Source organism: Talpa occidentalis, unplaced genomic scaffold (assembly GCF_014898055.3).
Source record: "Talpa occidentalis isolate TD23 unplaced genomic scaffold, MPIMG_talOcc4v2.1 talOcc4.6, whole genome shotgun sequence".
NCBI classification, from domain to species: Eukaryota; Metazoa; Chordata; class Mammalia; order Eulipotyphla; family Talpidae; genus Talpa; species Talpa occidentalis.
Genome location: NW_023604972.1, coordinates 1885484 through 1900412, shown reverse-complemented (window position 1 = coordinate 1900412; position 14929 = coordinate 1885484). Strand labels below are relative to the sequence as shown.

The following is a 14929-nucleotide window of genomic DNA, read 5'->3' as shown; positions in this document are numbered from 1 at the left end:
CGCGAGCATGAGCCAGGCTGCGTTTCTGGCTGTCCCCTCCCTCCCCTGCACCCTCTGCACGGTGGCAGGCCCTTGTGTTTATGCCCTGCCCTGACCTGTGGGCAGTGCTCTCGGCAGCCACACCCACCCGGTGTCTGGACAGGCCATGACCCTGCGTCTTAGGGTGTCCTTCCACCCAGGTTCTGGGCAGGGCGCCGGAGCCCCTGGTCCCACCTACAGCCCTGTAGGGGCGGCTCCCGAAGCCTCTGTGTGTCCACACACACGTTTGTGCTTCGGGGCTGCTCTGGGCAGACAACACAGGAGTGCTGGGGTGGTGGGATTGCAGGCCTTGACCCTAGGTGGGCTTGTGGGGGGCGGCTCGTCAGCCAGGCAGATGCGAGCACCCAAACTGCAGTGCAGGGGCCTCCCTGGTGGCGCAAGAGGTTAAGACGCAGCACTACGAAGCTATCTGCAGCCTCTGCAGCGCGGGTTTGATTCTCAGCCAGCCAGGGAGCTGCCCACAGGGCGTGGCAGACCTCTCCTGTCTCCCCGCTGCTCCCCTCAGCAGTGGATTTCAGTAGATCCGCCTGCTCTGCTCTCCACTCTGTCTCTGGTGAGTCCTCTCATCCCTCTGCATCTCTGGCCAGCACCCCAGTTCTTATATGCTTGAATAAATAAATCTTTAAAACAAATAAAAACAAACTGCAGTGTGGGGAGAAGCGCTGCGCTCCGGGGCCTGGGGCTTGGAGCGGGAGTGTTCCTGGGGTCAGCTCGTCTGCTCCTTGTGCGTGAGCCCTGAGACTGCCATGTGGCCAGCTGCTTGTCTGTCCTGCCCAAGATTGTGTTCCCTGAGCAGAGACCAAGGGTCAAGCTGAGGCCGCACATGACAAGATGGCGGCTTCCCCCCGGAGTCCCCTGCGCCTGCAGTTTAGCTGCTGAGGCACCGTCCCACCGCTTCCCGCCAGCCCCGCTCGGGGTGGCCTGCGGAGCTGCGCCCCGGCGTGGTGGCTTCTCGCTGTTGTTCTTGCAGATACAGCTCTTTCATTTCACTGTGTCTGCTTTTTAAGAGACATTTTTCTCAGAGCAAAATTAAGGACAAAATCACAGCACAATTAGGCAAAGTTGTGCTTCCCCCAGACACAAGGTCCCCCAGCCCTGCTCACCAGCGCTCCTGCGCTGCGGTCAGCGACCCGCGTCGACGCGTCGTTTCCCCCGCAGCTGGTTGTGTGCGTTGTCACTCTGGCGTGGTGTGTCTGTGGTGTCGTGAGAAGAGCAGCGACGTGCGTCCACTACTACAACCAGAAAGGGTCGTTCACTGCCTCGCGAACTCTGTTCTGTCTACTCACCCCTGCCGCCCCCAGCCCCTGGGAACCGCTACCTCTGTGCTTCTCCTTTTCCAGAGTGTCGTGCAGTTGGAACCGCACGGCATGTAGCCTTCGCGGATCAGCTTCTTTACCTCTGCGCTAGGCCTTAACTATCCCCCGTGGCGTAGCCTAATTGCCGCGTGCAGTGAGTCCTGGCCCATTTCTGGACGAACCCGCGTCTCCATCCGCTCGCCTGCCGAAGGGAGGCTGCGGAGAAGCCCCAGCTTGCTGCGTGTGGCTCTGGCTTGCACCACGGTCTCTGCTCAGCAACGCGCTTGCTTGCCAGTCCTGGCCAGCATGTGACAGCTGACATAAGGCGCAGTGTGTGGGTTTTGTCTGGATATGCCCTTTCCGCTCCTTTTACTAAATACCTAGGGGCGCAATTGCCGGATCGGGTGCTAAGGGAATGTTGGGTATTGTAAGATGCCTCCAAACTGTCTTCCTCACCGGTGGTGCTTTGTTGCTTCCCTCCAGCTTTGGGTGGGTGCTCCTGTGCTCTGCGCCTCAGCTGAGGTGGCGCTGCGGCGGGTGGTCCTGGTGATGTGGGACTCGAGGCGCTGCGGCCTCAGTGACCTCCTGGCAGGCTGATCTCGGGCGTGGTGGGTCCTTGGGCACTACCTCGACGGCAGCACGCGCCAGAAGACCCATCTGGGCTGGAGCCCACTGACGGGCAGCGTGGGGTCTGCACAGGCGAAGCCCTGGATGTGTCGGCCGAGGGAGCTGTCCTGGCTGCGCTTGATTTCTTGGTGAAGCCCGGCCAAGGACCAGGTGGGGATGCGCCGCCTGCCAGCCCTTCCCCAGGATGGAGCTGTGTGTGCTGTGATCCCGGCGCACCCTGGCCCGCGGCTCTGAGAGAGGCCTGTCAGGAGACATGACAAGCAGGAGAAATGACAAGCTGGGTCTCAGGAGAGGGAGGAGAGGAGGTTGTGGGGTGGGCGGGCGGCTCCCTTTTAATGGAACTGGACAGGTGACGTTTGAGCGGAGGTCTGCATGAGGTGCGGGAGAGGGCATTCTGGCCCAAGACCCAGGCTGCACCGGGGACGCGCCTTGGCTTTCAGATGAGTCTCACGGTTCTGCCAACGTGGACTAGCCTCCTGGAGAAGCTCCCCAGTGGCTCCAAGCCCCTGCTGTTCCCCCAGGCCCTGGGCACACTGCTGCAGCAAAGCCGCCCCGGGGGCTGCCAGGGCCTTTGCGGGCATACTTGGCGCCAGAGCCTCGGGCTGTGCCTGCTGGCTCGTCTGTTTCTGTGTCCTGTTCACGGGCAGTGTCACGGGACGTTCCTGGTAACCCTCTTAGACTGCAGGTGTTTCCGCCTGGCCTTCTAGAATGTGTTCATGACCTTAGAAACTTCACCTCTGTGAGCAGGCAGTTGGGGGCGGGGGACAGAGGCTGTGTTTGCTTTTGCGAGAGTCATTTGCTTGTCTGTGTGTTCTGACCCTCGGGGTCCCACGCCGTCATTGTGGGGGCCCCCCAGGGCTGTGTGTGGAGCCTCCCCATGTCTGTGGGGGGGCCTCCAGGTCTGTGTGTGCCTCGCAGTGCTGTGTGTGGAGGCCCCCCAGGGCTGTGTGTGCCCCCAGGGCTGTGTGTGGAGCCCCCCTTGTCTGTGGGGGCCTCCAGGTCTGTGTGTCTGTGTCTCCCAGGTCTGTGGGGAGGGGGCCTCAGGTTTGTGTGTGAGCCCCCAGGGCTGTGAGGGGGCCCCTTGCCCCCACCTCTGCTCTGCTTTGGTGCAGTTCTGGGAGCTGCATTTGCAGGTGAAGTGCAGAATGCTCTGTGCAACCTCAGGAGGTTGTGGGGTTTGGGGAACCCCAGACAAACCTGTTCCCGCACAGAAGGCGTCATCACCAGCTACTTGCTCCTCAGAAATTTGCTTCCCTGTAAGTCCGTTCTGCTTAAAACACATGGAGTGGCCGGTAGTTACAGCGCCCGCCTCCCGCCCCGAGCGGCGCCTGCTCTGAACCTGCACGGACCCGGCTCCCGGGCCCAGGGGCTCGGCCTGGCTGACCGTGGGTTTCCCGGCCCCACTTCCTTTCCGGGGCGCGCACGTCACCCCCGCGGGTCAGCCGGTTCCTGTGCCGGGCCGCGGGCCGCGTGTGTTGCGAGAGCCGTTTCCATCCCAGCTGCGCTGGCTCTGCCGTGAGTCACTGCGGTTCACCTCAGGGTCCCGCGCCCTCTGCGCGGAGAGTGATGTGTCATCCAGCTTTGCCTAATACCTGTTTTGGGCCCCGAAGCTGTTCATTTCCCTGTTAACGCCCCGTTGCTTCCGACAAGAGGCTTTTCGAGCGCTGCCTCTCTGCGCAGGGCTCCAGCCGACAGAGGCGCCGGCAGAGTTTGAAAATGAGAATATGCATTGAAGGCCGAGTTTCCTTTTGGGTTCTGAGCACGCGGGGAAGGTGGGAGAGCGGCCAGCGGTGTGTGCTGTGCCCGCGGCCTGCAGGCGCAGGGGGCCGGGCGCGCGGAGGAAGGGGCCGGCGAGACGAGGAGCGCCGTGTCCCGGGCCAGCCTCTGCCCCGCGCCTGGCCGTGCGTTCGCGGTGAGCCGGCCCTGAACGAACACGTCTGCTCCTTTGAGAGCAGTTCCTTTTAACCCCCAAGAAACAGGGTGCTTAGAAACGTGGGGAAGCCCCGGCACTGTTTGCGTAGGTGACCGGCGGCGGCTGCCCTGACTGCGGCCACGCCACGCGCGGGAGCTTACTTCCAGCCGCCGCGCGCCCAGGCCTGACCATCCGCAGCCGGCGAGGTCAGCCTGGGCTCTCGGGCCCTCTGCCTCGAGTCACAGGAGGGCAGGGGGCCCGGGCCTGGAGGGGAGGCTCTGGGCCAGGCGTGCTTGAGGCGCGTGTGTCTGGAGCTCCGTCCCACGAGCTCCCCTGCCGTCACGAGCTGGTTTCTCAGCCCCGTCTGCCGGCCCCGAGGTCCAGCTGGGGCTGGAGTTAGGGCTCCGTGTGGGCCAAAGGTGCTGGTGTTGGGTCAGGACAGGCTCCTTCCGGAACTGCTGCACCGTTCTCGCCGGCCTGCACAGAGCAGTCTCTTCCCCGCGGGGGAGCGAGGCCCCCAAGGTTGCCAGGGAGTCGTTAGATCAGCAGCATCTCCTCGCTCAGACCCGGCACCCTCAGAAGTCGGTGCTTGAAGGCCAGAGTCTCCGCGGGGTGGACACTGTTGTCTCTGTGGCGGCGGGAGGGCGGGGGCTCCGCATGGTCGCCGATAGGCACAACCTCGCCCCGCGCCTGTCCCCGTCCCCCGTAGCCTGACGCTCCCCACGCTCCTGCTGCCCTTCTGCACGTGGTCACGTTGACAGGGGCCTCGTGTCTAACTTCAGGGCCGTTTCATTAAAGCAGGTTATCAAAAATGAGCTCAAACCACCCAACACCAGCTTTGAAAATGTGGATTTGACTTCGCCGTCCGTGTCTGCAGTCCGCAGGGCCTGCTTCACTCCGGGCCTTCGTCCCCGTCCCCGGCTTCCGTGGAACTGGTGCTGTCTGGAATTCCACCTCGTGAATCATTGACTCATTCAAAATAAGGAAGTGGGTTTTTCTTCCTGCTTTTTTATAAGATTTCTGTGTGCACTGGAGCAGGGGCGCCCACCTTTCAGATGATTCCTTAGGACCGACCCCTCAAGTGCTTCCTGCTTCGGCGCCCATCAGTCCTGCCCCCCTCCAGCTGCCCGTGCAGAGGTGCCACGAGAGGCCCAGGAGCCCTCTGTCCTTGGGCGAGTTTGCTGACTGAAGGCCGAGCCTGTGTTGTGAATGCGCGTGCCCTGGCATGGGCCACCCGGCAGGCTGTGGTGCCTGGGGGTACGTACCCCTGGGCCTGCACTTACAGCCGTGGGAGTGCAGTGCCTTCGGGGTGCTCTCCTCCCAGCTCCCACGTGGCTCTGAGCCCAGTTCCCTGCCTTTGCCTGGGGTCCTCCCCCACCTTGACAGTTTGCTGATCTTGAAGGCCCTTGAAGGTAAGGCTGACACTTTCTCCATGAAGCCTTCCCGGCGTCCCTGGGTAGAGACGGCCTCCCCCAGGCTACTGCCCGCGTTCCTGTCCTCCTGCGGCCTCACTCTGTCCACTTCTGTCCCGCATGTCTCGCTCTTCCTGTGAGCCCCTCAGAGACAGGCCTGGGTCTGAGTCCATCCCTGGCCCTCAGCGAATCCCTGTCTATGCTCCTGTGGTCGGCCGCGGGGAGCTAGCGGCGTGGCTGCTTCTGTCCTCGTGGGTGTGGGCTCAGGACCTGAGTCCCCTGGGAGTGATGTGTTTCCACCTGCACAGCCAGGCCCTGCTTTGTGCCGGCCTCCGGGTTCGGCATTTCCCAAGGAGAGGAGACGGGCCGGCTGGGTTTGGGGGGAGCGGCCTAGGTTTACAGGGCTGGGGTGGAGGCTACGCCTGGGTGAGCTGGGCAGGTCCCCTGGGTTGAGTCCACGGAAACAGGAGACTGGAAGAGACAGGTGCACCTGGTGAGGCAGGTGTCTGCTTGGTGTGTGGCGTTGCTGCAGTTAAAACCCACATTAAAGAGACCTGACCCGCTGCGGGGCCTGCTGGGAAGGAGTGGGTCTGAAGTTCCCACGCGTCAGAGCAGCAGTGAAGAAGTGAGTAGCAGGGGCGGGGACACGAGGAGCAGAGTCGCTGCCCAGTAGGGTTGTCTGGGAAAAGTGAAAAAAGCTAACGTCCGGGCCCCCCTCAGAGGTTTGGGGTGAGACCTGCGCATTAGGATATTTAAAAAGCTCCCAGGCGGCTGTGTGCGCAGCCAGGGATGAAAACCCCCGGCGCAGTGTGCGCGCTCCAGTCTCAGGTTCCGGCGGGGCCTGAGGTGAACTTCTGCCTCTGAACTTCCTCACCTCCAGGACGGGGAAAGCCGGGCACGGCCCCTGGGGGACGGCGGTGTCTGGTCCTGGCCCCCGAGGCCGGGCAGTTGTGCCGTGTGGAGTTGTTTTGCTTCTTTTCAATTCTCCGCCTTTCCCCGAGCATCCCTGCTCCGGCGCCACAGGGGGCCTGCTCGCTGGCACTGAGGTGGTGCTGGCGGGCGGCCGGGGGTCCAGGGTCTGGAAAGCCCTGCAGGGCTTGCTGTGGGGTGTCTTTCAACTTTCCATTAAATCCCTTTGATCAGATGACAGAAGCCCCTTTTATTCCTAGCTTTATAATTAAAAAAAAAAAACAACAAACCCGTCCTGGCTCTGTGCGTGCGGGAAATGAGCCTGGGTTTTCTAATTCTTAGAGAAATCGGGGTGTGGTGTCTCACCCTCTTCTCTGTCACTGGGTTGGGTTCGCTGAGATTCCGTGCATCACCCTTCTGTCTGCGTTTACTGGCGCGAGGCCTGTGCTTCCCTCCCGTAGTGGCCTTGCTGGCCGCCAGCGCGCCCCTGCGGTCTCCTCGGAGGATTTCTGCTTCTCTGCGGGTCGCCCCAAAGGGCGCTCACGCTCCCTTCACCACAGAGCCCTTCCCCTGTGCTCTGCTCCCATCATCCTCGCTGCCAGTGCCCCAGGGCCGTCCGCCTCTGCTGCCCTGTGCCCCTCTTCGGTCCCCCCCCGCCCCCCCCCCCCGGTGGTTAAATGAACCTACCGATGTGTTAAAACTCAGAGCTCTGTGGCGGTCAGTTCTGTTGCGTGTGGATTTTAAGCAGGAAGAACTCACAGGGGAAGTTTAAGAATGACTGATAAATCCCCGGGGGGCAGTCCCTGGAGGCCGCCTGTCTCCCCTGTCACGCCGCCAGCATGGCTGCCTGACCTGAGTTTTCTTTGTGGAACCCTTGCTTGCAGACTTCTGGGGAGATGTCTTGGCCGAGGCGACGCCCACCACGTGGACGAAGGTCGAGGGCGGACGAGGAGGGAGTCGGACCAGAAGGTGTGGTCGAGCAGGGACCCGGGCAGCCCCGGGAGGCGAGATCCGGATCCGGCGGGGCTCACAGCCGACCCGTGCGCCCCTGCTGCCCTGGCCCCCCTCAGCCGCGCTGCTGTGCCCCCGGGGCGGGGTCTGATCCGGTGGCCTTGAGGCGGCGGGGGAAGGACAGCGGGAGCTCGGGGCGCACCAGTATAGTCCGAGGGGGTCTCAGGGTGAGCGAGGTCAGTCACCTGGGAGCCCCGGAAGACGGATGCAGGGCCCGTCCCAACCTCTGGCTCACTAGGTCTGGGTGGGGCCCCAGAACTTGTATTTCTAGCCGGTTCCCGGGCGCTGCTGCTGCTCGTCCAGATGCCCCATCCCGGCTCGGGGGCTTTTCCCACGTTGTTCGTGAACCAGGGCCCGGCACAGGCCCAAGATCTTGGGCCTCGGTCACCCCATGTTTGTCTTACTGTTTGGGAAAAGTGATGCCTGCTCACTGATTTCTTCCAAAGCCGATGCCGCCCCCTTACCTGCGGCTCCATGCCTGTCACCAGCGACTGCGACCCCAGGCCGCTCCGTGCCCCCGCCCCACCCCATTCCCTGCTTTTGCCAGCTTTGGTGGCGCTGGCCTCCTGCTGTGCCTCTTTCTGAGTCAGACCTCGCCCCAGGTGCTTGTGTGGAGAAGAGAGTTCCGTCTAGGTCCCTGAGGCGCCAGGGTGTGGCTGGTGAGGGGCTGCTGCCAGGACCCGTGAGGGAGGGCGGCATCTCCCTCCTGCTCCTGCTCCCGCAGAGGCGCCGCCGGCCGTGTCTCCCGTCAGCGCCCTTGTGCTTTTGCACACACAGGCTCTGGCGGGCGGCTTTTCTCTGAGGGGCCGATGGAGCCGGCCGCAGGGGCCTGACTGGGGCCTGTTTCCACGGGAGCCTGCCCGCGGCGACCTGGCTTCACTGCGGGTTTGGAGCCGGTCAGCTCACTGACCTTGGGGTTGCTTGTTAGATCTTGGCCTTTCTAAAATTTCGGGGGCATTTGAAGTCACGAATGAGGAAGACCCCGGGGGCGGGGGTGCTTGCGCAGGTGTTGGAGGGGGTGTGTGCCTCCCCTGAACACCTGCCTGATCGCGTGACACGGTGCAGTCCTGGAGACGCCCCCGTGCCGTTTTACCCGGCGCCCTGGTCGGGAGGGGCCTGGGTGCTGCTGCTGGCCAGTCGTCCGCGTGCTGGGCCTGGGCCTGCCCTTCCCTGTGCCGGAGTCAGGCCCCAGCTTCGCCCCGCCTCCCAGCCTGCCTGCTCCGGCCTGTGCCTCTCCATGCTGACCGAAGCGTGGAAGGAGGGTGCTGGGACCGGGCTCCCACGGCCAGGAATGTGGCTCAGGGCATGTCAGCGCCTCTGTGGCCGCCTTCTCCCGGCCCTGTGTGCGCAGTGGACACCATGGCCGGCTCCCCTGCGCTCCTGCTCGTGGACAGGTTGGTGGCCTCTTGCCTGCTGCCTTGCGGTTGGGGACTCAGCTGAGCTCGGCTTGCCATGTTGTGTGGGCTTTCATGGGGTTTAAGCCCCCACTGCCTGGCGGGGTTCTGGGGCCAGGGCATCATGTCTTTTACCACACCCCTTAAGTGGGCAGCACCCCTGACTCTGGGGCTGTTTAACATCAGCTGCTGGGAGGGGATTGGTGCCCGACACCTCTGGTGGCAGGGGACAGGGGCTCTCGCTCAGGCATCAGTGGGGGGTGGCCCTGTGCCCCTGCTCCCCCTAGGCGGGTGGCCCGAGTCTCGCTGGAGGTTTGCTCTTGAGGGGCTGCCTATTCGCACGTGTCTGGCAGCTGAAGTGGACTCGCCTTTCTCGCTTGTGTTTTCAGAGCAAAACAGGTAGAAATGGAGCATGTGAGATTTTGAGGGGTGAAGATCTAGAAAACAGACCCAGCAGATGGACATTAGAAGAATCATTAAGCCGTTTGTTTTCTCCAGAGCGGGAGCCGGGCTCATGTGCCCCGTGGGGAGAAAATCTCTCCCCCGAGGCTCTCCCCTGTTTCCTCTGTGGGGTGGCGACTGCAGCCCCCTTCTGATGCTGGGGTGGAGGGGCATATGCCACGTGGAGCGCCCGGCACTGCCTGGGAGCCTGCTGGTGATGGGGTGGGGTGCGGCTGCTGCAGGAAGAGATGACCTCGGGCCAGGCAGCTCTCCGGGGAGCCAGGTGCTCCACGTCTCGGTCTGTCTGTGGTTGCTTTGGAGTCGGGGACGCTCACGGCTGTGTTCATGGGTCGCTGCCGCCCAGGTAACTTGGACCCACACCTGGGAGGGGCGGGGTGCGGAGGGCGATGTCTCAAGGCTCCGAGAGTTTTGAGAAACCCCGGATGCGTGTCCGGGGCTGGTGGGGCCGTTCTGCCAGGTCTGGGAGGCCTGTGCCCGCCTGCACCCCAGTCCGTCCACCCCCGGGACACGCCTCCACGTGTGTGCTGAGTCTCAGCTCCGTCCTTGGCTGCGCGGCTCTGGGCAGGCCCTGCAGCGCCCCCCAGTCTGTGACAGTCCCGGAGAAGGTGCTCAGGACCGGTGAGTGTCCCCACGGCGGAGTGTCTCCAGCAAGAGGCACATCAGTAAAAGAAGGTGCAGTCGCCGTGGACTCAGCCTCCCGGCGATGATGTGGCAGGCGGGTGTCACCAAGGAATCTGCTCTGTCTGCGGGGGGCCGGGCGCAGGCTTGGCCTGCCATTGTCAGCGAGCGTTTAAAATTGTTCCCAGAATCACCATCTTTTGACACCAATAAAGCCCGAAAGTGGAGTTAATGGAGGTGCAGGGCGAGTCGCCCCCTCAGCCCCCCAGGAAAGGCTCATCCCCCTGTGAAAGTGGGGAGTGGGTTGGCAGCTCCAAGTCCTTGCTGTCTCAGGAGCGCTCGCTGGGGAGCCCTTGAAAAACTGGGTTTCTGACAGCGGGGTGACGCCTAACCTTCAGGACCCCCCATTTTTTGTCTGTAATTAGGGTCTTTTTCTTGACAAGGCTTTCCTGAGTTGTATGAGCTTCAAGGGTCGCCGGGACTGGACCTGCCCGGCAGCTGGCGGTGGCCGCGCCAGGGTAGCAGATGCAGGGTCAGTGGCGCCTGCGGGGCTGGCCGGCGGCTGCTCAGAGTGTCCTGCAGACACAGTCCGCGTGGCCCGCCCTTCATGTGCTTCAGGAGAAGCCAGAAACACAGGTTTTTCTGTGACTTGATATTTTAAAATGATGACAGATATTTCGAAATAGAAATCACATGTAGACAAGACAGAGGGCGCCCGCTGGTGGCCCTCCCCAGGCACCTCTGGGCGTTCTTTCCCGTGTTTTACCGAGACCCTGAAGGAAGTCTCCTTGGCCCTGACTGCAGACAGGCAACGCTGGCCGGGGCCGGCAGTGGCCGCTCACTTCCTGGCCAGGCAGTCGCGGCGAGGCCTCTCCCCTGTGCCTCCTCGGAGCAGAGCTGACCATCCTGGGTCTGGGCTGAGGCCTCTCACCAGGAAGCCCCCGTGTCGCTGGCTACTCTGTGCTTCTGGTGTGATGCAGCTGCGCCTTCCAACCAAGTCCTGACGGGGTGTGGGGGGGTCCTCCAGGGTCCCGGGCCGAGAGGTGGTAGAATAGATCTGGAATGGCCTGGGAGTGCCAGGCCAGCTCACGCCCCCACAGAGGAGGTGGCCAGGGAACGGGGCCAGGGCCGGGCCCACGCAGGTGCCAGGCTTGGCGTACACCTGGAGAGCCCTGAGTGCCTCTCTGTTGCTCACTGTAGTCAGGGCCTCGGGAGCGTCACAGCTGGTCCCCGTGGGCTGTGCCGCCTCTCAGGAGGAGCGGCTTTTGGGAGAGTCCTCGGGGCCGGCCGTGGTGCGGCCCCTCCCCCAGCTGCAGGAGGGGCATGGGGGGGGGTCCACTAACCCCCCAGCGCGTGCACGTGTAGGTGAGAGAGGTGACTCCCAGGGAACATGCCCGCTGCGTGCTCTCTCCACACCTGGCCGTGCGTGCGCTTGGTCGTGTGACGGCAGGGCCAGGTCCTCGCTGCACCTGGCCTCCTGGGCCCTGGCTTTCATGACCGTGGCCTGGACGGGAGCAGGGGTCCCCTCGGATTGCGGGCTGGGAACCAGGCACCCCAGGCACTGAGGGCAGAGGCTCGCTGGGCCGGGGCTCCTGACTGCTTGCAGCGAGCACTAAGCGGCTCCTGACCCAGCCGCAGCTGTGAGCAGGGCCCTGGGTTAACAATGGCAGTGGAAATTGTCTTGGGCTGTGAAGCCATTCGTTTCTTTCTTGAATGTGTTTGTAACTTTATTCTGATATAATTTCAATGTTACTGAAAAGCTTCAAGAAGAGGAAAGACTCTCCTGCATCTCCCTTACCCAGCCTGGCTGTCTGCGGTGCCGTTCCTGCCGCCCGTCCCTGCCGTGTGCTGTTTGTTGGGGAACAGCTTTTCTAAGCATTAGAAGAATCGCTTGGAGATACTGCACCCTCTCCCCCTAAAGAGATCGGCGTGTTCTTGAGAACAAGGGTGTTCTCTTCCACAGGCCAGTGCAGCTGGCGGATGAGGAAATTCAACACCGACCCGGTTTCCTGACCCGCTGCGCCCGGCAGCCCCCTCCGGAGCCTCTTTGCTGGGCATGGCGGGCGGCCCCTCTTGTCTTCGGGGCATGAGTTTTTAGTGCCGACCCCGTGTTCCGCCACCGTCCGTGGTGGGGTGCCCGCGGTCCCGCGAGGGGTGCCCGCGGCCCGTCCTGGCCGTGGCGATGCCGGCTCTGCCCCGCCAGGGGAGCGCGTCTCCTCTGTGAGTTAACGGCCCTTGCCTTTGCCGCTAGCAGGTGCTTGTGCAGATGTTTTCCAGCTTGAAGACCCCGGCCTCGCCCGGCTTTGGCTGTGCGGTGGCCCCCGCTGGGCCGTCCCGACCCACCGGTCTGCTTGTGCGTGCTGAGTCTCCTAAGGGCGCCCCTTCCCTGCTTCCTTCTGTTGCTTGCTTGTGTGCCCGCCTGGACTCAGGATTTCTGTTTACTCGGTGGCTCTCCAGCCCCTTGTCCTCGTTGTCTTTGGGGTTGGCCAGGGGAGCCCTCGCTCACTGGCTCGTGTTCCTCAGACGTGGGCCACGTGTCTTTGAGCGCTCTCTTGCTTTTCAGCACGCCGCGGGCTTGCCCAGTGGGGCCGGGGCACCCCGAGCACCCGCTCCTTCATGCTGCCGTCGGGGACATATTTATGTTGTTTGGGACTTTTGTTCACATGTTGGGAAAGGAGACCTGGCGGCTCTCGGGAATGACTTTCTTTCTCCGGTCCCTGGAGCCGCTTTGTAGCGCTAGTGAAGATTTGCCGTGGGGACAACTTAAGCTAAGCCGGCGATGTGGCACCAAAGCTGCTGTCCTTCTCCTCACACTAGCTGTGGCCTTCGCTGGCTGCCCGGGGTGGTCTGGTCTGAATGTCGGGAAACTGAGGCGCAGAGGGGCTGGGACCTGCTCTAGCTACCGAGCTGGTGGAAAGAGTGGAGCCAGGGTTTCTACCTAGTTCAGAACTCACCTTTCCAGATAGGCCTTGTTATGACGTAACACATTCCTTACGCTAAGTCATGAAATCTTCCACGGGACATGGAATAACAAAAAAGTTTATTTGTGGTTCAAGATCTTCCGCCTGCTGCCTAATTCAGGCATGAAAATCAGCTCTGAGGAACCAGCGTCTGGTAAGCACGTCACTCTCACTGGTGGGTGACTCGGCTGGCCTCGTGTTTCGGTCAATACCCAGAAGTTCCCTAACCCTTTTATTTTCTTCCTATAGGAATTTGCTTGCTAGAAAACAAAATGCAAGACTTGACAAACAAAATGACTTGGGATGGAAGTTATTTGGAAAAGTACCACTCCGAGAGAATGCTCAGAGAGATTCAAAGAAAATGCAAAAGGTATACAAGCCCCAACACAGACACTCGCTGCGCAGCGCACGCCCGGGACGCTTGCGGCGTGACCACTGCCGAGGCTCTGGCTTTGGGAACGTTTATGTTGATTTGCATGCCAAGTGTTTGCGATTTAAGTCTGGATTCAGAACGCAGATGACCTTAACCGTTTTCTTTCTCACAGCTGGTAACGCGCGCAGGGAAGTTCAGCTGAGGGCCTGGACCTCGGGACGAGACTCAGTTTGCTCACTAAGAGCTGCCGCGCGTTTCTCCTCAAGCTCTGTTGCTTGTTTGCTGTTAAAGCCTCTCCCTCTTTATCCCCTCGGGCTTCTTGGAACTTAATCCTCTGCTGCTGCTTCTAGCAGGGAAGGCTGAGGCCAGGGTTCACCCAGGCTGTCGTGCCCCCTCCCCATGCCTCTCCAGCCGCCCACTCTCTGGCGGTGGGTGCAGGGCCAGGCCAGCCCCTGTGGCTAATCCCCCGTGATGCCAGCAGCGGGGGGGGTTTGTGCTCCTGCTCCCCAGGCGGGGGTCCAGGCACAGGTTCAGCCAGGCTAGGGATGTGTTTTGCTTCCACAGCCCTGCCTGTTACCACCTGCTTCTCCCCCAGGCTGACCGGCCCTCCCGGCCGCACTTGGCTGTGGGCTCGGTGCTGTGACGTTGCTTCCAGTGGCTTATGCTCCAGCCTCCGTTTTGTACTCACTGCAAGCCGTTCGGTGGCCTTGGGGCTAGAGAAATGACACAGGCCCTATGCTTAACGATCACCCTGTGGCGAGGATGTGGGTCCACTGCAGGTGTGGAAGGAGCAGCAAGGTCCGGGCCCAGGGAGGTGGGCCCTCCGGCAGGGTGGCCTGTAAAGGTGTGACAGACACGGAATAATGGGCTCTGTGCTGCTTGTAAGTGCGTCCACTCTTGGGTTTCTAGTTCATTTAAAGCTTGCAACAACTTTCAGAAGATATTACCGTCCTTATTTTACCAAGAGCTTCAGAGCAGCTGGCTGAGTGACTTTGTGGGGTCACAGCTGGGGGGAGGGGGCAGCAGGGAGCGGGCGGCGTGCGGAGGGCAGCCTGAGCGTGGGCCGAGGAGGCGAGGGTTCCGCAGCCTGTGTGCGTGCTGGCCCTCGCTACAGGCTGGGGTCGAGCCGGTGCCCTCGCTGGCCCAGGTGAGAGAGGTGGGGTGGGGGGCTGCTGAGGACAGCCCCTCGGGGCTCCAACCATGTGGGAGTCAGGGGTGCGTGTAGGGCGGGACTCCAAGCCCACGCTGGGCTTCCGGCTGGGGCCACAGGTGGTTTCCGCGTGATTCCTCTCTCTGTCTGGGCAGATGACCTTGGTCTTGAATGTTGTCTGACATCCCCTAGAGTGTCGTCTGGCCCCAGGAGACTCCCTGAGTGAACTGGTATCTCAGCTCCTTTTTATAGGTTGTTTCATTTTGAGTTTGAGTCGCTTATTGTATAATTGGCTTATGAAAGTGTGCACTGAAGAGATGATGAACTTGTAGGCAAAGCTCAACTGTAAATTTCCTAGGAGACTAAGAAGCCCAAACTGTGGGAAATTTTTAAAAGAATCTGCATTAAGAAATAGCAATTCACCGAGAAAATGACAGCTGCCCCAGTTTCCCTAACAACACCCTGCCTCACGCAGGGTCTCCTCACGGTCTCCGTTGTAGTTTTTTTTTCAAGGCGAGCATGGGATGTGTTCTTGCACTTGCTGGAATTCCATGGACTGGAATGACTAGGTTTGCTTGTTCGCAGTGCCCGACACGCGTGCCCGCCCGCGCCCGGCTGTATCTGTGCCTCTCGCCCCACCCTCCAGGCTGCCCAGCCGGTACTGGGCCCCGCTGGCTGCCGTCACGGGTCACACGGCTGCCCCACCTGAGTGGGGCCAGTGCCGGGGCACAGGTCCGGACTTGTGTCGACTCCGGGCGGAACTGAAG

General features: G+C 61.9%; 1 protein-coding gene across 2 annotated transcripts in view; it reads left to right on the top strand.

Annotated features, from left to right (window-relative positions):
- TBC1D14 (TBC1 domain family member 14) overlaps positions 1–14929 on the top strand; it is a 54790-nt gene that overhangs the window by 10347 nt on the left and 29514 nt on the right. For both annotated transcript variants that reach the window (XM_037530754.2, XM_037530755.2), the window contains exon 3: positions 12889–13009. In XM_037530754.2, coding sequence (XP_037386651.1) covers positions 12889–13009 — 121 coding nt within the window. The remainder of the gene's footprint in view (positions 1–12888; positions 13010–14929) is intronic.